Genomic DNA, 27152 nt, shown 5'->3' on the forward strand with positions numbered 1-27152 from the left:
CCTGTAAACAAACTGAGCCAAAAGTCAAAAGCATTTCTGCAAGGAGCATTACATATATATGTGTATTTAAATTATGCACAACAACCAGGATCCCTATCAATTAGTTACAGCGTAGTTCATGCGCATTTAACCAATAAAATGCAAAATAACCTTCAGATCCAACTTTGTGTTTACTGGCTCCTGGCCTGCCTCAGATAGAGCGCCTGCTTCATCAGATCTTGTCTGATGCTGGAGCTCCTCCACTGGAGGTTTCAAGCCATGGTTGTTGGCCGTTGAGCCAATTCCAAAGAAATCCAAGATCATCACCCAAGTCTGAAGTGTGATCAGCACATCCAAGCAGTTGAAATCCACATCCACATTCCTGTTGACATTGTTGTAACATGTGGAAAATTCTGGATGCCTCTTATCCACCAGGAAAATATTAATGTGTACTAGTGAATCGTCAAAATTTGTTCTAGCACAGTGCACTTTGGAGCTTTTCAATGTTGGGGATGGTGGAGGGGTCAGGGGATACTCTGCGTCTTTGTTCACTTTATGCTTTCTTCGTGTGGAGGTCGGTCTCTGGTAAAACTGGAAGACATTTTGTGCCTCTTCTATGTGGGCTGGCAGTGATCGTGGCATCTCAGGATATTCTATATTGGAAACAGATGGACAAGACTGGGACAAATATTCCTTTTGGGTGAAACTGGAAGGCTTTGGTGCTCCTCTAGACACCATTAAATGCTTATACTTCGAGTCTGGGTTCTTTTCCAGCAAATCTTCCATCAGCAATGACCGTAGAGCGATCTGAATAAAGAGTGTATGAGGCTGGTCTTTACTGAACTCAACTTCAAAGTCTTGAAATATTAAGCTAACCAAACCTTGTGATTCCAGAGCGAGATCCCCACATAGCTGAACCTGCAGCTCAGAGATGCAGAAATTAGCATGAATTTGGGTGAATGATCTTGATTCTGGAATTGGAAAATCAACTGGAGTTGACGGATAGCTCACTTGGCCAAAAAGCCCGCTCCCTTTCCACTCTCGTTGGAAATCAGAGAATTTTGGGCTTCTCAATGTTGAAGAAGCACTGCGAGGTTCTGGAGTGGCAGTGTTTGAACTGTGCAGGATTTTGCTGAGATCCTCACTGTGTGTCAAGTTATCCAATGTCTGTAGGACCTGTTCATAAACGTGTTTTGCCAACATTACCTGTAAACCAAAGAAACAATCATAGGTTATTACATTTGTGTTAGGACCTGATATAGCATGTAGTTGCAATGTGTCAAAACAGCCCCACTCAATTTGAGAATAGGGATGCCTGACAAACTATCAATGTGATGTATTAACAGAGATGTTGCCTGAATTAATGAGTCTTCTGAGCATTTTCTGTTCTTATGATGCTTTTTAGCAATCCACAACAGGGTGGTTGGGGTAGGGGGAGTGGGTGTAGGGTAGGGGGTTTAGTTGAACAAGCATACTACTGAATGCAAGCCATCACAACCATTTAAGGGAATGATTACTGAATGAGCCTGAGAGGATATCAGAGGAAGCCACAAAAATTGTAAGAGAACTCAAAAGGTAGTGATGGAATCCCACTGTGCCATGAGTGTGTCTCTAATTATAGAGGAATGGGAGCAGACAATTCAACAAAATCTTGCATTTATGAGGCTGGCTCCATGCAATTCTGAAAACTAGTCAAAAGTATAACCTGCAGAAATCGGCATGATCTTACTCTTTTACCTTAAGAGGATTGACGAACTTTCCCTCGATCTTCATCTTACTGGTGGTCTCAAAGGAATCTGGAGAATTTACAACTGGGAAAGACAATCCTGGATTTGGGTCAACAGGAATTTTCTCTAAAACAAACTGGATTGTGGTGTCATTCAAGATGTGAAAGGCTGGAAAGAATAATTAAGAATATGAAGGTAGTACAACTTTTGCCAAGTGATACAGTGGTCTTTAACTCGAACTAAGTGTTATTGAGCACTAATTAGCATTAAATGAAGACTTCAATGCTCCTTTTTAAAATAAAATCATAATTTTCTCCCCAAATTTCCATGGAGGTGAGATACTCCAAAGTACCTAGACTAAATGGCCATTCCACACATCAAAGGCAGTGACTGTCATTCAAGGAAAGGCTCACAATCATGTCTGGCTCTGTCCTCACGCAATACTTACATGTAGCACAAACCAAGGATTGAAACTTCTTGATCCATTAGGTTCATATCCATAATGGGCAATGCAGGGCTAAATGAGCCTTCAGGGAGCTGTGACTTCACTCACATTTGGCCTGTATAAAACAAAAATGACCTTGAACTGACCTTGACCCTTGTGCACAGAGTCGAAGAAATCTTGTCGTGTGAAGTGCATTTCTTCCTGGCTGGAAGCACTGGCAGCACCCGAACCTGGCCGAGGGGATTCACTGGCATCTGGCCTGCAGCTACGTATGTTGTTACTCAGAGAATACAGTTTAATGTCTTTAATTTCCACCTGCAGCCGGTTTCTCTCAGAATCATCCTCGCCAGTCACAAAGTTCTGGATGGAGGTCCGGCCCAAGTGCCCAACTAACAACTCCGAGCTTCCAGGTTTTCGTGGAATTGCGACCACTGGTGACTCAATGTTGATGTTCAAGATTAATTTTACTGGGTTCTGCTGAGGAGATTCCATCCCACCGTCTATGTCATCGTCAAGTTCAAAACCAAACATTTCCCGTGATTTCCGCGGTTTCTCGAAAAGCAAGACCATCTCGCTGTACTCTGCCGTTTTGTTCACTAGAACAGTGGAAACTTTGGAAGCTGCACTCTTCAACATGTTTTGGAAGTTATCCTCGAGTTCATCCATGGATAAGGTGAGTTCTTTAAGAAATTTGGGTGAATGGTTATAATGTAAGGATGCCATGTGCAGATTCAGCAAAAACTCTTCCTCTGACCGTTCAACAAACTTGAAGCTCAGTGCTTCACTGTGGTTCATCTCAGTTTCAGACTTCATGAAGATAGACTGGAAGAAACCAAAGTCACTTACTGCTTCATATGCTTCTGTATTTCCAATGCTTACCACAAAATGGTTCTTTACTTCATCTTGGGTCAGGTCCACTAACTGAAGGCAGCCAAGGGACCCATGCATTTCAAATCGGCTGCCCATGGAAACATTTACCTTTGTGCCATTGATACTAGCCGTAGCTATTTTTCTCCCTAATTTTTCACCACTTGCAAGCCCAACAGTCCGGAGGAGTAACACGTTGAGTCGATGGATTTCTACTGCCACCTGCGTGTTCTGATCATAGGTAGACTGAATAGACTCTCTTTCCTCAAAACTCATTGCTGGATCAATAAGTGGAGGCTGTGGACTTGTGTCCTCTTTGCCTTTTGGAAATGACTTCTGTAGGAAGCCAATGAGTTCTACCATGGTTTCTGGGTTAAGGATAATGTCCAGGTTATTGACTTGCAATGACGTGACCTTTAAGGAGCTGTCCAAGTTCATAGAAGGACAGTCAGAGCTCACAAATTGATATTCCAGTTTAATCAGGACATCTTGGTCCTGAGCAGGAGAGGATGCTGGTTCTTGCACTTCCAATGCTGAAGAGTTATTCAATGTGCTTTTATCCTTAAGTTGTGAGGCACCATTGGCCATCATAGTGACTGAAGAGTGAGGAGGGTGAGGAGAGACAGGAGATTGTGCTCCACTATCTCGAAGACTGCCAGTGGGAACATCGAAACTCAAATTTTTGTGTGAAGCCATTAGCAAGTCAAAGTCAGAGCCATAGGTCTGCACCGTGTCCACCAGTAACAACCCATGCACAGTTAGCATCACTTCACTATCATAAGGCCTTTTCACAAAGTTGGAATTGATGCCAAAAACCTTCAAAACAGCTATGTATCGTCCACAACTCTCAACTCCCAACTGCATGTAATTAACTTTGAATTCTGCTAGGAGCAGCTTGGACTCGACCAGTACCTCACGAGTATGCTGCTCAAGTGACATTACACTCTGTGTGAGGCTCATCTTTGAATCCAGCAGCTTCCCTCGGCTATCCACTTTCTTAAAGATATTTTCTCGTCGCAGAGACTGCTGTTCACTCGATTTCTGCTGTACCTCGGAAGCGGTCACCCTCGACAAAAAATTGCGCAATGCCGTGATTTTATCCTCATTTATGTGTATTTTAAGCTCAGGCAAGGTCCCAGAAAGCATGGCACCAGGACGATTTGGGTCAGAGGTGTATATTAACCGCCGTTCTAGTTGCAACAGTACATTAAATTTCTCAACAACATGCGTTGGCCCAACCTCGCTGTCCTGAGCATGTTTCCAATTGTCCTTTACTCGCCCAACCATGATCTGCATGTCCATAAAGGACAGCGAGTATTTCTCATAAAGTTTATTGTTGATAAAATGTTGCTGCAATTGCTCCTCAGTAAATCCTAATGTCAGGAATTCTGGGGTCTTTGCTGCAGGATCAGTGTCAGGCTCTGGAGGAGGGGTGTTGGGCGGTGTGGCAAGTGGAGTCTTGTACTCATCGTCACTGATCTCTTCGTCTTGGTCTGAAAGTTCTACATTGGCTCTACCTTTTGGCTCATCTGTAAATACAAAGAATGAAATTAAGGTGGCACTAATTTCATTGAAAATTGATAGCAGTTTTCATGACAGTGAATTAATACCGGTTGTAGATTCACTTGTTGAGGTTCATGATATTGATAGATTTTAGTTGTGTAAAGGTGCTCCCTGCTGTAACTGACATTAATCATAAATTACTGATCTGTTATCTGGAAAATCTGTTTTGCCTCTAATTATGGATTCACCTCTAGATTTCTTTCATTGGGTTTGTTTCTAATCTCAGTTATTCTACCTTTGGTCGACCTGATGGCTCAATTGATAAACGTCCTACTCTCTGATCTTGAGTTCAAATCCCTTTGTGTGTTGAATTAGCCAATTTCAGTTTGGGTGGAAGCAAGAGTCAAAATAACTGCTTGAAGGGGAGGCACACATGGAGGGAGAATGATAATCAGAGTCCCAGTTCTTGATCACTTGGATGAGGCACCTGACAGCAGAACTATACTCGGAATGAGCAAGCACTTATAGGGAAGAACAATTGAGGAAGAGATTCAAAGTGCATGGCGTCAGGAATGGGAGCCACCCTCCTGCACTTCCTGCCAAATCCCCTCCCCTGCAAACGCCCTCCTGCTATCACGCACTGTGCCTGGGTCTATGGGTGATCCTAGGCCTCAGATGGGGATAATACCAGCAACAGCTGATCAATGAAGAGCTTCTGGCCTTTATTGACCAGCAGCTCTTGGTGGGTGGGACTTCCACCCCCAGGGTCCTTGAACTGGGGTAGGCCTGCTGCTGTCTAGTTAAATGCCTGATTGGCACTTAATTCGGTGGGCCTTCCCAAAAAGAGGTGACGCGGGGCTCTCTAGTTGGCAAGCGAGACCCCGCTCACCTCTATTAGATACCGCCCATTATCTGACCCACAACCCACTGGCTGTAATATGGAAACAAACGTAGTTGGTGGATAGCTCATAACCTGTTAAACTGCGCATTCATACACACAATGTTATTATGAACTTCAAATGATTCTTACAATCAAAGTCAAAGCTATGAGGTACTTTGGCTAATGATCTCCTGACTGAAGAAAAATTACCTCCAAAATTTGTCAGCAGAATTCGACCCAGGTCCATAACAACCAGCACAGAATCTGGGGATTTGAAATCATCTGGAAAAATCACCTGAGGAGCTGAGATATCTAATTTCATCATCCAGCGTTTGTCATTTTCCTATCGAAAGAAAAAAATAAATTTGCCGTTATTAAATTCTTTAGATAGCACTGTTACCTTCCATTTTTGCTGCTGAAACCTTACTGACAATATCAGTAATGGTGGAAAATTTCAAGCTGATTAATAACTTAATAGCCAATTCTCTGCATGAACTTCTGTGGTGCAAGTTGGGTTACCAATCCCTCGATTATCCTGAAATCCCTCATAACGAAGATTTGGTCTCCAGGATTCTGCTGTGAATAACCTGCGAGAACAGTGCCTTGTATTTGTAGTTTGTGCTAATCCACTTTCACTTCTCCTGAGTCAGAGACTGGTCGAAATTCAGCCAGGGAACCCACAGTAATACTTAATTCAATTCAATGGTTCCTCGTCAAAACAAAATTCTTCCCAGTCCAACCTTATAGGGTCAGTTCTGTACCATGGTAGCTGTCCCTACCCAGAACTGACTCGTTATTAGAATATGCCCTGTACATTTTAATGGAAACCTGTACACCATTACAGAAGGGTCAACATTATGCTGGTATGTTTGTTATAACCATGGTGGATAAAACATATTTTGTCTTTCTCCGTATTTAATAATTGTCCCAGACTTCACACTACACAAGTATGAATGCATTGTGAATTTAGTATTCACTCAACAGCCACTTTGCTGACAGAGAATAAGTAATCAGTCGAAAAAGAAAGATTTTGCACTTCTAAGAAAGAACATTTTAACATTGTAGAGCATATATATTTCTAGTAAAAAATATATTAAATTTATTTTATAATAAAAAGGTGGTAAAGGTTTTTTCAAGAGACAGTTAATAGCTTCAACAGGCAAATTAGCTGGTGTATAGGAAAGGTCGGACTGTTCTTAATGATTTGATATCTGAATGATAAAGCTGGCAGATTTTTCCTGAAATCCCTTCTGATGCCACAACTGCTGATATCATGAGAGATCGGTGTGGGAGAGAAAACTCCAAAAACTTGTAAGTACTGTTTTGTCAAGATTTGATTGGCAATTTAACAGGATGCTTCCCACTTATTCAAGGAATGTAGGCATCACTGGCAATGCCAGGATTTATTGCACATCTCTAACTACTCAGGAAGGTAGTGGTGAGTTGCCTTCTTGATCCGCTGCAATCTGTATGGTAAAGATACTCCCATAGTGCTGTTATTGAGGGAGCTCCAGGATTTTGATCCAGCAACAATGAAGAAACAGCGATATAGTTCCAAGCCAGGATAGTCTGAGGGGAACTTAGTGGTGGTGCTCCCATGTGCCTGCTGCCGTTGTCCTGCGAGATGATAGAGGCTGCAGGTTTCAGTGGTGTTATCAAAGGAGACTTTACAAGTTTCTGCAGTTCATCTTATAGATAATACACATTGCTGCCATGGTGTGCTGGTGTTGGAGAGGACGAATGTTTAAGGTGGTAGGTGGGGCGCCCATTAAGCGGGTTGGTTTGTCCTGGATGGTGTCAAGCTTCTTGAGTGTTGTTGCAGCTGCACTCTTCCAGGCAAGAGGGAGTACTCCAATACACGCCTGACCTGCGCCTTGTGGTCAGGGTGAAAAAGTTTTGGGGAAATCAGGCAGTGAGTCACTCGCTGCGGAATTTCCAGTTTCTGATGTGCTCCTGTAGCCACCGTATTTACGTAGCTGATCCATGGTGACCCCAGCATGCTGATGGTGGGGTTTTGTTTTGGGGGGGGGGGGGGGGGTGGAGAGGAGAGGAGTGAGGGGGTGGTGGTGCCTGTGGTGGAATTTGATTATGCTAATGCTATTAAATGTCAAGGGCAGGTGATTAGGCTCTCTCTTGTTGGGAGATGGTCATTGCCTGGCACTTGTGTGGCACAAGTGATACTAGCCACTTCTCAACCTAACCCTGAATGTTGTTCAGGTCGTTCTGCACGGAGGCACAAATTGCTTCAAAAACTGAGTTGTGAATGGAACTGAAAACTGTGCAATCACCAGCATACATCCCCACTTCTGGCCATATGACAGAGGGAAAGGCATTGATGAAGCAGCTGAAGCTGGTTTAGGCTTCAGCTGACATTTAGAAATCAGGGTGTTAACCTTGCCACTTATGCTTTGTTTTAATGATAACTAATACAAATGCTAACTTCGCTTTCTTCCTAGTTTTCGTCAGCCTTACCAGCAAAATTCTGGTCAATCAGGTCTCATCTGCACTGACACTCATTTGCACTTGAGGTGATTTGGTGGTCACTTAACTTTTAACTATTAAAGTCATGGCCAAGAATGTTAACCCTGCTCTGAATACGAGGATATAAATTAAGCGGAGCAATGACATTGAACAGGATAATTATCCAATAAAACAGTCTGATTTTGAAAAACAATTTTACTACCTCAGGGGCTGAACCTAAATAAACTTTCATGTGCAGTCAATGTCAGAGTTTGAAGTCAGAAACAAAGACTTGTGCAGGTCTTATTTAAAAACCGTGGGGCAATAATTCAATAACATTTGCAAACTATAGGCGGATATCGTGTGATCAGACATCGTATGATTGCATGTTATGTGATCAGGTCTCCGGAAACACATCAAATCAAAGGTGGCAACACCAAGTAAATTATATAGCAACACTATGGGATAAAAGCCTATTATCGAGAAACCAAGGTGGAAGGCCAAAACCTACATTGCTGGACACCAGCAGGAGTCAATAAGAAGAAGTAAATTAGAGAATGCCCTCATACACAAATCACAAAAAGTGAGCATGCAGGTACAGCAAGTAATTAGGAAGGCAAATGGAATGTTGGCCTTTATTGCAAGGGGGATGGAGTATAAAAGGAGGGAAGTCTTGCTACAACTGTACAGGGCATTGTTGAGACCACACCTACAGTACAGCATATAGTTTTGGTCTCCTTATTTATGTTGGAAGCAGTTCAGAGAAGGTTCACTAGCCTGATACCTGGGATAAAGGAGTTGTTTTATAAGGAAAGGTTGAGCATTTTGGGCCTTTATTCATTGGAGTTTAGAAGAATGAGGGGTGACCTTATTGAAACATATAAGATTCTGAGGGGGCTTGACAGGGTAGATGTGGAGAGGACGTTTCCCATTGTGGGGAAATCTAGAACCAGGGGTACAGTTTCAAAATAAGCTTTCCCTCATTTAAGAGGGAGATAAGGAGGAATTTCCTCTTTCAAAGGGTCATTAATCTTTGGAATTCTCTTCCTCAGAGAACAGTAGTGGCTGGGTCATAGAGCATATTCAAAGCTGGTTAGACGGACAGATTCTTGATCTACAAGGGCATCAAGGGATTTGGGGGGGTGGTGGGGGGAGAACAGGCAAGAAAGTGGAGCAAAGACCATAATCAGGCTTTATTGACCTTATTGAATGGAGGAGCAGGCTACTCCAAAATGGCCTACTCCTGGTCCTATTTCTTCTGCTCTTATGTAGTAGATAATACTCAGTTAGGGTCTAAGAGCCTTGGATTGTTGAGGAAAGGGGGGAAAAAAAAAAGAGGCAAATGATTCCACAGTTTTGAGGTCCTTGGAAAGAATTGAGATAAAGGGTGATGAGTCTTTGGGGTAAACTTTTACAAATTAGTGCTCCTGGACCAGAAGTTTGCATGGCAAGAATGCAGGCATCAAGCCAACAAGACAAATTCATTGATGGCACAATTTATCATCCATTAATTTTAATCAAGACCGCAGACTATGAATTCCAAATAGCCACTCCAATTGATGAAGTCTGCTACCCGATCCACCAAATCGTAAAATTTACTCCTTCATTTCAGAACAATTAATCTGATGAGAAGAGTTTGTGAGGCAATGTATTTGGAAGACAGGTGGAGCAACACTGCAAGTAATTTCTTAAATTATACACCCCTATTAAGAATTAGTGCAGTAAGTTTTAGAAAATGATATGATTCGGTTCAATCATGCAGAATGCAACTTACAATGAATTCGCCCACCAGTAGCTGGTCGATGGTTTGTCTGATCTCCGCCTTCGTTTGCATCTTTAGTTTATTGTACTGCCGTCTGGCAGCTTCTGCCACCCGTAGCTCTAATTCTGACTGATAGCCAAAACCTACCGAAGTGAAAAAAAAAATCCATAACCTAACTTCAAAAGGGAACCCTGAGGATATCTTTAAATCCTACATATTAGGCCAAGAACATATATTTAAAAAATTACTGTGATTTTGCTGGAAGTACAAAAGAAAAATATCCACACTGATATTTTATTTAGTCCAAACAGACCCATTTGGGAATTATCTTGCACTTTCACAGCTAATTTCAACTAGTTATTGCTTATGTAGTTCAGGTCATGGGAGAATACTGTCTGCATCCTGCCTTCTTCCTTTTATCTTATTCAAAACTCTCCCCTATTCTTAAGCAATACAAACACAGGAATCAGACACAAGAACATTAATACCCCAAGAGCCAAATATTTTTCAAAAATGAATAGTCTAAAATATAAATTTTTGATTCCATATTTTCAACTTTCCTCCTGAGGTCTAAACCTCTGACTGAGGTATGGTTTTACAGGTATTGGTAAACCTATGGAACAAGTGGCCATTGGTTACAAATGACAGCAAATGTTAACAAGATATAACTAAAGAGGATTAAAAACAACAAGTATTTGCACTTATTTTACACCGTTAGCCAAAAACCTCCAGTGTCGTGAGAAATCAATGGACATCAAACCAAAGGAAATATTAGGAGAGGTAATAAAAACTTTGGTCAAAGAAGTGGGTTTGAAGCAGGGTATTAATGGAGGGAATTCCACAGCATATGCACCTAAGTAGCTGAAGGCATGGCCAATGGTAGGTGAAGGGAGAAATTAGAGGTCAGAGTTAGAATAATGAGTACAGGGTGGAGTGTAGAGCTGGAAGAGGTTAGAGATAGGTCATGAAGGGATTAAACACAAAAATGAGAATTTTAAATGTGAAGCATTGGAGGGCCAGTAGCTAATGTAACAGGAAGGGACAGAATGATGGGCGAGGGGACTTGGTGCGAGATAGGATACAGGCAGCAGAGGTTCGGGTAAGTTCAAGTTATGGAGGGTGGTGGGCTAGCAAGGAAAGCTTAGAATAGTTGGGTCTGGTGATGTCATAGACATTGGTGAAGGTTTCAGCAGATGTGTGTGGGCAATGGCAGAGGTGAGAGAAGTTAGAGGTGGAAATAGGTGGTCTTTGCAATAGAGAGAATATGGGATTTGAAATTCAACTTAGGTCGAATAGTTGAGGCTGTTAACAATCGGAAACAATGGCTGGGGAGAGGGATGAAATTGGTGGCAAGGGTACAGAGTTTACATCTATTGACAAAGATAATGGCTTTCATCATAAACAGGTTTAGCGAGGAGAAATTGTAGCTGATTCAAAACTAGATGTCGAGCAAGCAATCCAACAGCAAGCAGGAGAGTTGAGAGAGATGGTGATGGAGGGGAGAGCTGGGTGTTGTCAGATTATATGTGCCTTATAGCTGAGCTTTATGCTGATCTCATCCTGGGGGTAGGAAAATTGGCTGACTTTTCCCCTTTCCTAGCTGTAAAAGCTCTCAATTACAAGCGCAAATGGTTACTTGTTGGAAAATGTGAAAGACACTAAAATAATTCTCTATCTACCCGTTTGGAAATACTTCTGAGTTTATTTATTTTTTTCCCCTGACCTGAGGTGTGGACTTTTCCCTTGTAGAAGAAATCTGTAACTTTCTTGATAACTAGAGGGTTATAGATGATGTTCAGGGGCCGAGTGCTGACTTCCAATCTTCTCTCATAGTTACTCCGAACTGGATTTTTTTCATAGATCATTTCAAACACAGGTGGCATCTTACATAGAGAACCAAATGCTGTAAAATATAACAAGGAAAATTAAACCAATTCCAAAAAACAAAAATGGCCATGCCTTGGGCAATATGATGCTCACAACTTTCCTCTGGCATTAGTGCTTTCTCCTCATTATGGAAACTGGCTACAATAGGACATGCTCTATTGAATCCCAAGGTGCAAAATTCTGGATATTGAAGACCCTCAACAGCTTCAATGCTCAGGCACTCTTAATACTCCACCCTTTAAAAATAATTGTGAAAAACTAAAAAGAGAAAACCTAACATCGGCACTATAGAATATTTGGTTTAAGTTAATTTACTATCAGGTCAGAGTCATATTGTATTTACTTCACCCATTGATTTTCTCCCCTTATGACAGCTCAGGATGGGGTACGTCTAAGTAGAAACCTTCCTGGACCAGGCTTAAACTGGCCATTCCTGGTGCCTAGCTCTTTACTGTAAGTGGCCTTCATCTAGTAATGTTATAAAACTAGCAATAAAAGGAAAAGAAGTGCTCTAACATAATGCCTCACCTGGATGCATATTGGTTGCATCAGAGAACGTGGAGCGCATACCCAATGTTTGAGATAAGCTTGCAGCATCTTTTTCCTAGTAAAAAAGGGTCACACACTGATTAGATTCTTCAGAGTTCTGTTCCCTCAATTACAAATCTATGATTCCATTCAAATAAAACAACAGGAGTTAATCCAATTCAAATTAATTATATTTTGAAGACATGCTTCACTTCTCTGTCCCAGGAAAAGCACACCAACATTGGAACTACTGAGGAGGATTATCTTTAAATAAAGCTCAAAATATATTGGAATATTTTCTATTGTGTTCTAACAGCTGACCTTAGTCTCATCATTCTATGACATCTTCTGATCTAGTTCCTGGAAATCAACCCAACTTCTACAACCCATACAGTACAATCAAATCAATGTAAATGATCAAAAGAAGAATAGTTTCTGGGACAACTGTATACATAACTATCTTGCATTGACATTTTTCTCAGCTAACATTTTTTAAATACAGCATGAGCCAATCAGTGCATCAATTGTGCATTAACCAGTAACTTTCATGCATATGGTGACTTTAGCATAATTAAACAATGAGACTTTTCACAAAAGGAGGCTCAGGCACCAAGAGGAGTGGGGAGGAAAATTACAAGAGTCAGTCAAAGATATTGTTACAAATTTAGATATAAGGAGGCTTTTGAAGATAAGCTGAGATAAGACAACAAAAAATAAATTTAGATTAGAATTCCAGATTGTGGGGTCAGGATAGTCAAAGATCCTGCCGCCGATGGGAGTGACAAGAAACTTCATATTGATCAAAAGTGAATGAGGGAATATGTGGGCATACGAGCACAAATCGTTGAAGTTGACAGGGCAGGTTGAGAAAGCAGCTCATGAGGCATGCAGTGTCCTGCGCTTTATAAACGGAGGCATTGGGTACATCAGCAAGGAAGCTATGATAAACCTGTATAAAACAGTGGTTCGGTCTCAACTGGAGTACTGTGTCCAATTCTGGTCACCATACTTTAGGAAGGAAGTGAACGCAATGGAGAGGGTGCAGATAAGATTTAGAAGAATTTACAGGTATCAGGTATGAGGGACTTCAGCAAGTGGTTAGGAGGCAGATTCAACTGTGACTTTCCAAAGGGTATTGGATACCTATATCAGGGTTACCTATTGCAGGGTTACAGAGGAAAGACAGGGAAATTATAAACTCAAACACAACTGACATGTGTTGACACCTACCTGTTTGGGCGAGACAAGGACAGGGAATAAGGATCCTTGTGTAGCCAAGTCTCGCAGGAACAGGCCTCCCAGCTGTACCGAGAGCAGTGAAGATTCTGTGCGAGGGGAGGATTCCACACCAATTTTCACTCCTGGAAAGGGTAAATAAATTATTGTAATTGTTTTCTCCCATCTCCAGCTAATAAAATGTTTCAGAGCAGTACATTTCTGCATTTCCAGAACACCAAGAGGTTCCTCAACACAAACTGGGTGAGATGGTTGTCTGATGTCCCAACATATGATCCATCCTCCTCCTCTCCCAGTTTTCTATTCTGTGTTAATAAAATTTGCTTCTATTTTTAAAATTTACTGAAAAATGTTAAAGGATAGGAGAGCTATTTTTTTTTAAAAGGTTCAGGAGACTGGAGCACCAACACAGTGATCAATAAGTGGAAAGATGCATGCCTGACCTCTCAAATCTAGGTGCGTCACTACAGAGATACACCAAGTAGGAGCCAGGTACCAGGAGGCTTAGCTTTTGGTTTCTTTCTTGCATCCCTCAGTTCAGACTGCCCTTAGGGTGAATGCCTTCTAACACGTCCCATTCATAACTGGTTAGGTGATTCGTCACAGAATAACAAGTGACACTTAGCCACACTTGGGAGAACTGGTGCGGAAGAAATGGACGGGGCATTCGTACACATACCGGGGAAAGTGGAAACTACTGTCGGGACGGCCTTCACCTCAACCGTGCTGGGATCAGTATTCTGGCAAATCGTATAACTAGGGCGGCAGAGAGGGCTATAAACTAAATGAAGAGATCAAGTGAGGGAGGATGTGATAAATTGAAGACAAAGGAGAAGGCAAGAGAACAAGGTAGCAACAAGGGAAATGATAATCAGAGTGTAGCAGAAAGGGACACAGCAAACTTAAGTGTGCCAGCAGATAAGGCTAGAGGTTGCGAAAATAACAAAAAGACAGAATTAAAGGCACTCTACCTGAATGCACACAGCAGTCGCAACATTCATTCATTCAAATTAATTGATGGCACAAACAGAGATAAATAGGTATGATCTAATTGCCATTATGGAGGCAATGACTGCAGGGTGACCAAGACTGGGAACTGAATGTTCAAGAGTATCCGACATTTAGGAAGGATAGACAAAAAGGGATGGAGTAGTACTGTTAATAAAGGACGACATCAGTACAGCAGTGAGAGGATTTTGGATCACAAGATCAAGATGTAGAATCAGTTTGGGTGGGGCTAAGAAACAGCAAGGAACAGCGGCATTGGTAGAAGTTATTCATAAGCCACCGAACGGTAATGGTAATGTAGGGCACAGTATAAAGCAGGAAATTAGAGGTGCATCTAACAAGGCTAACATAGTAATCATAAGGGATTTCAACCTACACACAGGCTGGATAAAGCTAATTAGCAATAATGCAGTTCCTGGAATGTATACAAGATGGTTTTCTAGAACAACATGTTGAGGAACCAAATAGAGAACGGGCTATTTTAGATTTAGCATTGTGCAATGAGAAACAGCTAATTAATATTCTCATTGTAAAGGAGCCTATAGGGAAGAGTGACTATAATATGATAGAACTTTACTTTAAATTTGAAAGTGATGTAGTTCAATCCAAAACTAGGGTCTTAAATCTAAACAAAGGTAACTACGAAGGTGAGCAGCAAATTGGCTGTGGTAGATTGGAAAACTGCATTAAAAGGTATGATGGTAGATGGGCAATGGCTAGAAGTATTAACACATGGATCACAACAAATTTACATTCTTTTGGGGCACAAAAACCCAGCAGGAAAGGTGATCTAACCATGGCTAACAAGAGAGGTTAAAGATTGTATGAGAAAAAAGGAAGATGCTTATAAAGTTGCCAAAAAGGTAGTAAGCCTGAGGATTGGGAGCATTTTAGAATTCAGCAAAGAGGACCGAGAAAGTGCGAAAAAAAAAAACAGAATATGAAAGTAAACTAGCGAGAAACATAAAAATGGGCTGTAAAAGCTTCTTTAGGTATGTGAAAAGGAAAAGATCAGCAAAGCCAAATGTGGACCCAATACAGGCATAGGCAGGGGAATTTATAATGGTGAATGAGCAAATAGCAGATAAACCAAACACAAACTTTGTGTCTGCCTTCACAGAGGAAAATACAAAAAACCTCCCTGAAATACCAGAGAACCAAAGAACTAGCGAGAATGAGAAACTGAAAGAAATTAGTATTAGCAAAAAAGCAGTACTGGAGAAATTAATGGGATTGAAAGTTGATAAATCCCCTGGGCCCGATGATGTACATCCCAGATTGTTGAACAAGGTGGCTGTAGAGATAGTGGGTGCATTGGCTGTCACCTTGCAAAATTCCAGATTCCGGAACAGTTCCTGCAGATTGGAAGGTAGCAAACATAACCTCCTTTCTTAAATAGTGGGGTTAAGAGAAAACAGGAAACTACAGACCTGTTAGCCTGATGTCAGTAGTAGGGAAATGCTAGAATCTATTATAAAAGATGTGACAACTGGACACTTAGAAAATAATGGTAGGATTGGGCAGAGTCAACATGGATTTATGAATGGGAAATCATTTTTGACAAACCTGTTATGAGTTTTATTGAGATTGTAACTAGCAGAATAGATAAGGGAGAAGCATAGAACGTGGTGTATTTGGATTTCTGGAAGGCTTGCAATAGGATTCCCACAAAAGAGGTTTGTAAACAAAATTAGAGCACATGGGATTGGGAGTGATGTATTGGCATGGATTAGGGATTGGTTCATGGGCAAAAAATGAAGAGTAGGAATAAATCAGTCATTCTCAGGTTGGCAGGCTGTGACTAGTGGGGTACCACAAGAGTTAATACTTGGGCCCCAGCTATTCAATCTGTATCAATGATTTGGATGTGGGGGTCGATGCAAATTTCCAAATTTGCTGACGACACAAAACTAAGTGGGAATGTGAGTTGTTGCAAAGGGGCTTCAAGGGGATTTGGATAGGCGAAGTGAGTGGGCAAAAATACAGATGATGGAATATGTGGAAAAATGTGAAGTTATCCACTTTGGTAGAAATGCAGGGTATCTCTTAAATGGTGAGATTAGGAGGTGAAGATGTCCAAAGGGACCTGGGTGTCCTTGTTCACAAGTCACTGAAAGCTAACATGCAGGTGCAGCAAACAATTAGGAAGGCAAGTGGTATGTTAGCCTTTATTGCAAGGAAGTTTAAGTACAGGAGTAAAGAAGTCTTGCTGCAATTGTATAGAGCCTTGGTCAGATCGTTGCTGGAATACTGTGTACAGTTTTAGTCTCCTTACCCAAGGAAGGATATACTTGCCATAGAGGGATTGCAACGAAGGTTCACCAGACTGATTTGTGGGGGGGTGGGACTGGCCTATGAGGAGAGTTTGAGGAGACTGGACCTATAATCTCTAGGGTTTAGTAGAATGAGAGGTGATCTCTTTGAAGCATTACAAAATTCTTACAGTGCTCGGCAGGGTAGATGGAGGAAGGATGTTTCCCTTGGCTGGGGCGGGGGGGGGGGGGGGGGGGGGGGGGGGGGGTTTAAAATCAGGAAACAGAGTCTCAGAATAAGAAGTAAGCCAATTGGGACTGAGATGAGAAGGAATTTCTTCACTCAGAGGGTGGTGAATCTTTGGAATTCTTTACCTGAGAGGGCTTGGAGGCTCAGTCATCGAGTGTATTCAAGACAAAGATTGATAGATTTCTAGATGATAAAGATATCAAGGAACATGGGGGGTAGTGTGGGAAAAAGGTGTTGAGGTAGAAGAGCAGTCATGATCTATTTGAATGGCAGAGCAGGCTTGAAGGGCTGAATGGCCTTTGCCTGCTTCCCTATGTTCCTAAAATAGGGATTAGTTGCCTTCACTCCAAGATTAGTGAAATTTATGTAGTCTGTGATATTTTAAAAGTATCACTTAGCTGTAATTGCTTTACTTTTCAATTGTCATCTACAATCTTTAAAAGCTTAGCATCGTCACACGCACCACTTTCACCTTATCCTGTCTTATCTCTTACTATTAGTGATGATGTTTGTGGTGCCCTGCATTATGCAAGTTGATTCTTCATCAAGGGTTCACTACAAACAAATAAATGAAGATCGCGCTCAAGCATCTTCGTAAATTACCTGAAAACTCCAGTTCCACAAAGGCCGTCTCCGTCTTACCAAGACCCATCTCCTTATCATGTTTGAGCAAGCTGACAGTCCCACTTTGTAGCAGGAAGTTCAGTTTAACAAACACATGGTCCCTCTTTGTGAATGTGTTCATGCTTGATGTGTCAGTCATACCATCAAAGATTTCATCAGTGTCTAACAAACAACAAAAAAAAGTTGCCCACTGAATTTTTAAAGAATAACTATTACATAATACATAACTAATTATCTCACTGTACATTATTTACAATATCCCAGCCTGGTGATCGGCCATATTAAAAAGGTTTATACTTTACAATGATCAACAGTAAATTTTTAATTTCAATTGGCCGTGATCACTCCTATGAGAAACGGAGTCACGCCAAAACATCATTCAAGGGTATATTTACACTGAACTGAAAGCGAATTGGTAACAAATTTGACACACATAAAGGTTGTGGTTATGCTGTTGTAAGGGACCTGCAGGCTGGGTTTCATTTTTAAATTAGCTGAGCAAGGGAGAGTCAGAAACACAAACTTCCTGGCGCAATAAAAAGCAGAAAGTTGGTATGCAAGAGACATCCATGGATATTATGTGCCACTTTTCTCGAGGGATGTGACTAATTCTAACCATTTTATAAAATGAAATACAATTTGACTTTTTTGATGTATTAATAGAACAGAATATCTCCCTCCAAATCTCTGTCCTGGGAAAAGCAACATCCTATCTCACCTCGAGTGCAATTTAAGCGGTTATCAATCAAGGCATTCAGTTTGTGCAAAGGCAACGCACATTCATATAACTTCCCAATTCAATCACGTAGCTTTCTCAGACTAGTACCAGAATCATTACATGAATAAAGACCCAAAATTGGGCAATACAAAATAAAAGTGAACAGCAGCAGCTGTCACTGTGTACATGGAGATAGATATCCAGTGACGATGGAAGAGGGTATTCCAATCTCTAATCAAGTTTTAGAATGGATGGATAGATGAACCCCACCCCGATACCCCTACTCCCATCACTACCAGTGGGTTAGCTGTTAAATGCTGCAAGAAGCATTTTTTTTTCTTTCGTGAAATGTGGGCATTTTTGGCAAAGCTAGAATTTGTTGCCCATCACTAATTGTGCTCGAACTGAGTGACTTGCTAGGCCATTTCTGAGGACAGTTAAGAATCAACCACATTACTGTGGGTCTGGAGTCACATGTAGGCCAGGTCAGATAGGATGGCAGATTTCCTTCCCTAAAGGATATCAGTGAACCAGATGGTTTTTTACAACAATCAATGATGGTTTCATGGTCACCGTTACTGTGACTAGCTTTCATTCAAGTTTTTTTTTGATTAATTAATTGAATTTTAAATTTCATCAGCTGCCATTGGCAGCTGAGGTGAACAGACAGGAAAAATCTCCAATTCAATCTCTACTCTGAACTCAGTCAGCTGATCTCACCTGGGCTAGCAACAGATGTTACATTTAGCCTCAGCAAACTGGGTTCGGGAGAAGAAAGATCCTTACTCCTGATGACTATTGTTACAGAGGTGTGTTAATGTCAATATTAAATTTCAATTTCATCTGCTGGACTCACCTTTTGAAAATAGGCAGCTACAACTGTTAAAACAATAGGCACTGATGTAAGATGGCTGCCAGAGGGCACCTGCCCTGTCTGCAACTGCAAGTTAGTCAAGTATCCAATGTGGGTTACAACTAAGATATATCCAGGCAACCCTCCTGTGGAATCTCGCACCAGCTGAGGCGAAGGATTATTTCAAAGATGGACTGGTGTGTAAAAAGGCTGACATTATCTGTGTCACTATAAATGCCACTCTCCATTCAGTCTGGAGACAGAGCGTCTACAGAGACAATGGCGACCTTGGGGCGTTCTTCCTAGCTCATACATTTTTAAAAATTCATTCATGGAATGTGGCTAGGCCAGCATTTATTGCCCACCCTAATTGCCCCTGAGAAAGTGGTGGCAAGCTGCCTTTTTGAACTGCTGCAGTCCATGTGGTGTAGGTGCACCCACAGTGCTCTTGGGGGAGAGGGTGGGGGAGATGTTCCAGGATTTTGACCCAGCGACAGTGAAGGAACAGCAACATATTTCCAAGTCTGGATGGTGAATGGCTTGGAGGGGAACTTTCAGGTGGTGGTGTTCCCATCTATCTGCTGCCCTAGTGTTTCTAGATGGTAGTAGTCATGGGTTTGGTAGATGCTGTCTAAGGAGGCTTGGTGAGTTCCTGCAGTGGTACACACTGTTGCCAATGTGCATGGCAGGGAGTGGAGGGAGTGAATGTTTGTGGATGGAGTGACAAGTCCTGGATGGTGTCAAGCTTCTTGAGTGTTGTTGGAGCTGCACTCGTCCAGGCAAGTGGAGAGTATTTCATCACACTCCTGACTTGTGCCTTGTTGGTGGTGGGCAGGCTTTGGGAAGTCAGGAGGTGAGTTACTCCTAGTCTCTGACCTGCTCTTGTAGCCACAGTATTTATGTGGCTAGTTCAGTTCAGTTTCTGGTCAATGGTAACCCGCAGGATGTTGACAGTGGGGGATTCAGCGATGATAATGCCTTTGAATGTCAAGGGACAATTGTTAGGTTCTCTCTTGTTGGAGATGGTCATTGCCTGGCACTTGCATGGCACGAATGTTACTTGCCACTTGTCAGGCCAAGCCTGGATATTGTCCAGGTCCTTGCTGCATTTGGACATGGACTGCTTCAGTATCTGAGGAGTTATGAATGGTGCTGAACATTGAGCAATCGTCAGCGAACATCCCCACTTCTGACCTTATGATGGAAGGTAGGTCATCGATGAAGCAGCTGAAGATGGTTCCAGTGCTTTCAGCTGTTTCTTGAAATCATGTGGAGCGAATCGAATTGACTGAAAACTGGCACCTGTGATACTGGGGACTTCCGGAGGAGGTCCAGATGAACCTCCTTCATGGGTGGCGGTACATGGGAATCAGCAGGAGGTTTCGTTGCCCATGTTTGACCTGATGCCATGAGATCTCATGGGGTCCGGAGTCTATGCTGGGGACTATCAGGGCAACTCCCACCCGACTGTATACCACTGAGCCGCCACCTCTGCTGGGTCTGTCCTGCTGGTGAGACAGGGCATACTCACGTCTAGTGATGGTGGTGTCTGGGACATTATCTGTTAGGTGTGATTCTCTGAATTTGACTATGTCAGGTAGTTGCTTGACTAGTCTGTGAGACAGCTCTCCCAATTTTGGCACAGATATTAGTAAGGAGGGCTTTGCAGTGTTGACAGGACTGAGTTTGTCGTTGTCGTTTCCAGTGCCTAGGGTTGATGCTGGGTGGTCTGTCCATTTCCATTCCTTTTAGATTTTTTAGCGGTTTGATACAACTGAATGGCTTGCTAGGCCATTTCAGAGGGCATTTAACAGTCAACCACATTGCTGTGGGTCCGGAGTCACATTTAGGCCAGACCAGGTATGGATGGCTGATTTCCTTCCCTAAAAGGAAGGAACCCCACCTGTACCACCCCACACCCCTCCCCCCGCTGCTGAATCAGTACTCCTGCATGTTACACACCACTTGCAGGAGGCAATTAGGTTGTCAACAGCGCAGAATGCACTCCGGGTGGGAGACTTCAATGTCTGTCACCAAGACTGGCTGGAGAGCACCACCACAGGCCGAGCTGGCTGAATCCTTCAGGATATAGCTGCTAGGCTGGGTCTGAGGCAGGTGATGAGAGAAGCAACAAGGGGGAAAAACATGCTTGATCTCATCCTCACCAACCTGCCAGCCACAGATGCATCTGTCCATAACAATATTGTTAGGAGTGACCACCACACAGTCCTTGTGCAGACAAAGTCCCATCTTCACAATGAGGATACCCCTCCATCGTGTTGTGTCGCACTACCATCATGCTAAATGGGATAGATTTCGAACAGATCTAGTAACTGAAGACTGGGCATCCAAGAGGTGCTGTGGGCCATCAGCAGCAGCAGAATTGTACTTAACCACAATCTGTAACCTCATGGCCCGGCATATCCCCCACTCTGCCATTATCACCAAACCAGGGCATCAACCCTGGTTCAATGAAGAGAGCAGGAGAGCATGCCAGGAGCAGCACCAGGCATACCTAAATATGAAGTGTCAACTTGGTGAAGCTACAACACAGACTACTTGCGTTCCAAACAGCATAAGCAATAAGTGATAGACAGAGCTAAGTGATTCCACGACCAAGCTCTGCAGCCTTGCCACATCCAGCTGTGAACGGTGGTAGACAATTAAACAACTCACTGGAGGTGGCTCCACAAATATCCCCAACCTCAATGATGGGGGGGCCCAGGACATCAGTGCAAAAGATAAGGCTGAAGCATTCACAACAATCTTCAGCCACGAGTGCTGGGTGGATGATCCATCTTGACCTCCTCCGGAGGTCCCCAGCATCACCAATGCCAGCCTTCAGCCAGTTCAATTCGCTCCACGTGATTTCAAGAAACGGCTGAAGGCACTGGATACTGCTAAGGTTATGCCCTGTCAATATTCTGGCAATTGTACTGAAGACTTGTGCTCCAGAACTTGTCGCACCCCTAGCCATGCTGTTCCAGTACAGCTACAACATTGGCACCTACCCAGCAATGTGGAAAACTGCCCAGGTATGTCCTGTACACAAAAAGCAGGACAAATCCAACATGGCCAACTGTTGCCCCATCAATCCACTCTCCATCATCAGTAAAGTGAGAGAAGATGTCATCAACAGTGCTATTAAGCGGCACTTGCTTAGCACTAAACTGCTCACTGACACTCAAATTTGGGTTCCACCAGGGCCACTCAGCTCCTGAGCTCATTACAGCCTTTGTTCAAACATGGACAAAAGAGCTGAACTCCAGAGGCGAGGTAAGAGTGACTGCCCTTAACATCAAGGCAGCATTTGACTGAGTGTGGTATCAAGGAGCCCTAGCAAAACTGGAGTCAATGGGAATCAGGGGGAAACTCTCCGCTGGTTGGAGTCATACCTATCTCAAAGGAAGATGGTTTTGGTTGTTGGAGGTCAATCATCTCAATTCCAGGATATTACTGTAGGAGTTCCTCAGGGTATGTCCCAGGCCCAACTTTTAATTCCAGGTTATTACTGAATTCAAATTCCACCATCTGCTGTGGTGGGATTCGAACCCAGGTTCCCAGAACATTCCCCTGGGTATCTACCACTATGCCACTGCCTCCCCTAATGGTAGAATGAGTTAATCAGAAGTGATGTCTTGGACATTAAAAATGAACCACCTAGACAATAGCCAAGGTCTGTCCAGACATGAGCTAATCAATTACCTTCTGTGGAATACTCAATCATTATGGAGAGAGGTGTCATGTGAGTGGGATCACCATTTTAAATTGTCTTATCATAAAGTTTTGAGGCAGAACGTTTTCCTGAAGGGCCCACATTCCAAGAGACAGCATTCCTCAGCGGTGGGACAGCAGCTTGTGGGCTGACCCTATCTGCTGGATGGGACAAGCATGCCGGGCTTGACAGTCTGTCCATCCTTTAGCATATTTCTATGTACAGCCAGTGTATTGTCTCTGCACCTTGCCTGGCGCGTGGCTCAGAGAATTCACCCAGTCAGTAGTTAAGCCCAGGCAATCCCCAGACTGCAATCCCTCTCCCTTAGAGAATTCAGCTCTTCCTCTATCTGTTCTTCTCTCTAGGATCTGTACACAAATCAGACCACACACACACACACAGTTAGTTAATTCCCCTGACATGTTTATTCCCAGATGTTAAACTTCTCATATTTAAATCTTTGAAATAAAACATAAGAATATATTTTAAAAATCTCAGACAGAAAAAGTTTCTCTGTCTGTCCAATCTGTTCTGCACAAATGCGATACCTTGTTCAGCAAAGTGCACAGATTCCCCAGCCCACCCGAGAATCTGTTACCTTCTGGGGAAGGCAGGTGAAAAACCAAGGTTAATTTTGGAGAAGGATTTCCTGGGAGATTCCTCTCTGATCCAGGAGATCACTCTGGGCCAATTAGCTCCATGCATTCCAAGTGCATCGACAGGCAGTGGGATCTGGGTGTACAGGTCCACAGGTCACTGAAAGTGGCAACGCAGGTGGATAAGGTAGTCAGGAAGGCACATGGCATGCTTGCCTTCATTGGCAGGGGTATTGAGTATAAAAGCTGGGAAGTCATGCTGCAGCTGTATAGAACCTTGGTTAGGCCACACTTGGAATATTGCGTGCAATTCTGGTCGCCACATTACCAGAAAGATATGGAGGCGTTGGAGAGGGTGCAGAGAAGGTTTACCAGGATGCTGCCTGGTCTGGAGGTTTTTAGCAATGAGGAGAGGTTGGAGAAACTTGGATTGTTCTCACTAGAGCGACGGAGATTGAGGGGCGACTTGATAGAAGTTTACAAAATTATGAGTGGCATGGACAGAGTAGATAGTCAGAAGCTTTTTCCCAGGGTGGAAGAGTCAATTACTAGGGGACATAGATTTAAAGTGAGAGGAGAAAACTTTAGAGGAGATGTGCAGGGCAAGTTTTTAATGCAGAGGGTAGTGAGTGTCTGGAATTCGCTGCCAGAGGAGGCGGTGGAAGCAGGTACGATAGTGGTGTTTAAGAGGCAGCTTGACAAATACATGAATAGGATGGGAATAGAGGGATACAGACCCTGGAAGTGCAAAATGTTTTAGTTCGACAGGCAATATGATCGGCGCAGGCTTGGAGGGCCGAAGGGCCTGTTCCTGTGCTGTACTTTTCTTTGTTCTTTGTTCAGTCTGGAGGAGGAACATTTGAAGGCAGCAACAAAGATGCTTGCTCTCTCTTTCAACTCAAGTGAACACTGCTTGTTTATATCAAATTGTGGACAGCAGACAAAGAAATTCTAAAGACAACTCCAAATTTTAAAGCAGTGTTTCTCAGAAAGAAACCCAAGGACCAAAGCCTGAGAACTGCCTCAGCCACAAACAACAGCAAAGGACTCATAATTAGTGAGCTCTATGTTTTTGCCTTTTATCCTTGAATTTTAGTTTGAACAAAAGTTAATCTCCTCTACTTTGTAATAACTTGCATTTTTGCATGTGTGTGTGTGTTAAGACACTCATGTGTTTACCTTATTAATATTTTTAATATCTTAACCTGGGTGGGTTTCTGGCACAATAAAAACTAACCACTTATTCTTTTAAACTCAAGAAAGCTTGCTGGATTGAGTTCTTTGTAAAGTACATACACTGAAATGGCACATTCAACCGTATAGATTTCAAAAGCCCTGTTACAATCAATTGAGGAGTGGGAAAAAGGGGGGAGCCCTTGTACCCGTTCTCACCTGGTTGTAACACTATCCAGTGCCAGGTTCTGTGTACAGCCACAGATGTCAGATGAGGACACTTTTTGGGCTCAGCTGTACTGCTTCTCATGGTCAATTAGACTCCTTAGGTGACAATGGAAAAATGGCTCTTTGAGAGAGACCAAATAGCATTTGTCATCCGCAGAAGTGTAGCTCAGCAGGGGAAGGGAGGGGGGAAGGTTGATTGAAAAAGGGTAAAGACCACAATAACATCACCTCCCTTTATAACAGGTCTTGTGCCTTGATCTTTGGGAATCAGCACAAGGCTGAGTACTCACTAGGAATATTACAAAAATACAGAATTACAGAACTACAGTCAAAGGATATAGGAGGAATGCAGGAAAGTGGAGTTCAGATCAGCCATGATTGTTTAAGGGGCCGAATGGCTACTCCTAATTTGTATTCAAAGTCTGATGTCTTTGCGCATCAGACTGAGCAAAGTCTGATAGAATTATTAGCAGCCTTTGAGGTCAGTTCAATAGTCTTCATTCTTCCAGATGTTGGGATTTCTGGATTTGCTTAACTATTGAACGTTAGAGAATAGAACAATATTTCAAACGTGTTTCAGAAAACATAGGGCATGAACCAGGAAACAGATATAAATATTTTAGATCACAGGTGCTGGTTGTTGACTGAAAATCACCCAACTGCTTTCCTTCCTGTCTGGAGTGGTACAGTAAAGAAATCCACCTTCAGGATCAGAAGTCAGGAGCTTACAGAGGATCCTGAAGACTATAAGCTTTGTGAAATTTACATTAATTGACTGGATTCAATCTGATCAAAAGTTCCTTAGTCACTCATGGCAGGAAGCACCAATGCTGAAAATGTAACTGAATTGAGATACAGATACCATCGCCAGGCAGGCGCACTAGTTAGATTTTTAAGTGCGATATTACTTTACTGTTTCTGAAATAAATTTTCACAAAAATACAAAGTTCCAACAGAAAGCAAGGTCAACTCACACTACACCTTCAATCACTCAGATGCCCATTTTTAAGGAACTGCACAAACAGAAGTCTCATCATACCTAGCTCCTCTTCTGAATTCCATCGTTGCTGCTCTTCAGCTGTGAGGCCCTCTACAGTTACACTCTGTTCCATCTGCTGAGGATTCTGGGAGTAGCCATACCAGCCGCCCCATCCAGGGAACCAAGACTGCAGGTACTGGATCATGCCACTGCGATTTCCATGCATAGGCTCTGAGCGTGAGGATGAACCCAAAGGTTCTGATTGCGGCTCACGCAGGCTCTGCCAGAATGATCCAAAAAAAAAAGGCATGTTTAAACCTCTAGTGATTTCCAAAAAGATTTCCTGCATGAACTTAAAGTATCCCTAAAATGCTGAAGTTACATAATTGGTATGGAAGACAACTTTTTTATTTACATGCCATAATTGCAAGCAGTGTCCCACTCACCAGCCGTTCTAAGAAATGCTTCAACATACTGCACCGTGGTAAAATGGGGCTGGACTACAACTCCCCATATGCTGTGTTCCTGATTGCAAATCTGCCATTCCCAGTAGCTTTCATGTAAAGGCCTGGCATTGTCATCTCTAGGTCTAGTACTTCTATTAAAATTATATGTTCTAGTTTTAACAGTTTATTTCACTTGCTATATGCATTCTCCTTCTTTCACTTCCTGGACAGCAAGGGAAAAAAGCACTGAATGTCAACTTTGGCAACATCCCATGATCATCCATGAATGGAAGACCAGAGAAACACAAGAGTATACATATCAAGCCTTATATAGTTATGACAGTAGCCAGATAACCTGCTCCCAAGTTTCAGCAATGCTGCTCTAACCAGTTGCTCAGTATAGAGAGGCCTGGGCCAATACAATTTTTTGCCTCTCTGTTCCCAGCCTCTAAGCAGGCATCCTTCTCACCATTTGCTGGAATTTCAGTGGCAGCACTGGGATACCCATTTTATCTAGAGAAGCCATCAGCAGGATTAACAGTCTGCAGAACAAGATACTGAGAAATCTAACTTTGTTGTATGCGACTGCCCGACATAGATTGCGCAATTTCTAGTCATAGGAGCAAAATCACTTATCTATGTCCAGAGGGTTTAGGCACATGTTGAAAAAGCCTAGGTTCAGTGAACCTGAAAGGGAGCAGGAGCACTACTCAGTATCACTAGATAAAACTGCACTGCTTACCACCATTGGTGACCTTCCTGTTGTTTGGCCTACTGGGACAGGGCTATCTCAGGCAGAGTGGGAAGCAACTAAGGCAGGTCTGACCCTCTAGGATGCATTAGTGAAGCAGGCTGGCTAGTCAATTATCAACAGTGCTCCGGAATGCTGGGAACTTCCAGGGTTCAAGTATTGGATTATTGAGTCTATCACTCAATAACATGATTTTGATTCTAAGTGTACCATCTTGGAACTACTTCCAACTGAGTGTCCACAATTTAGTCATGGATGGATGGAGTTACTTTTCTTCTTATTATA

The 27152-nt window shown here is 42.7% G+C and overlaps 1 protein-coding gene across 1 annotated transcript in view; it reads right to left on the minus strand.

The window, feature by feature from the left end:
* The window catches only part of vps13d (vacuolar protein sorting 13 homolog D), a 280943-nt gene that overhangs the window by 219968 nt on the left and 33823 nt on the right, over positions 1 to 27152 (minus strand). The window contains exons 11-20 of the mRNA XM_078558176.1: positions 25731 to 25950; positions 17388 to 17570; positions 13269 to 13399; positions 12039 to 12114; positions 11347 to 11526; positions 9636 to 9766; positions 5612 to 5744; positions 2298 to 4547; positions 1717 to 1874; positions 151 to 1185 (exon numbers count right to left, since the gene is read on the minus strand). Coding sequence (XP_078414302.1) covers positions 151 to 1185; positions 1717 to 1874; positions 2298 to 4547; positions 5612 to 5744; positions 9636 to 9766; positions 11347 to 11526; positions 12039 to 12114; positions 13269 to 13399; positions 17388 to 17570; positions 25731 to 25950 — 4497 coding nt within the window. The remainder of the gene's footprint in view (positions 1 to 150; positions 1186 to 1716; positions 1875 to 2297; positions 4548 to 5611; positions 5745 to 9635; positions 9767 to 11346; positions 11527 to 12038; positions 12115 to 13268; positions 13400 to 17387; positions 17571 to 25730; positions 25951 to 27152) is intronic.

This window comes from Cetorhinus maximus, chromosome 15, assembly GCF_964194155.1.
Source record: "Cetorhinus maximus chromosome 15, sCetMax3.hap1.1, whole genome shotgun sequence".
NCBI classification, from domain to species: Eukaryota; Metazoa; Chordata; class Chondrichthyes; order Lamniformes; family Cetorhinidae; genus Cetorhinus; species Cetorhinus maximus.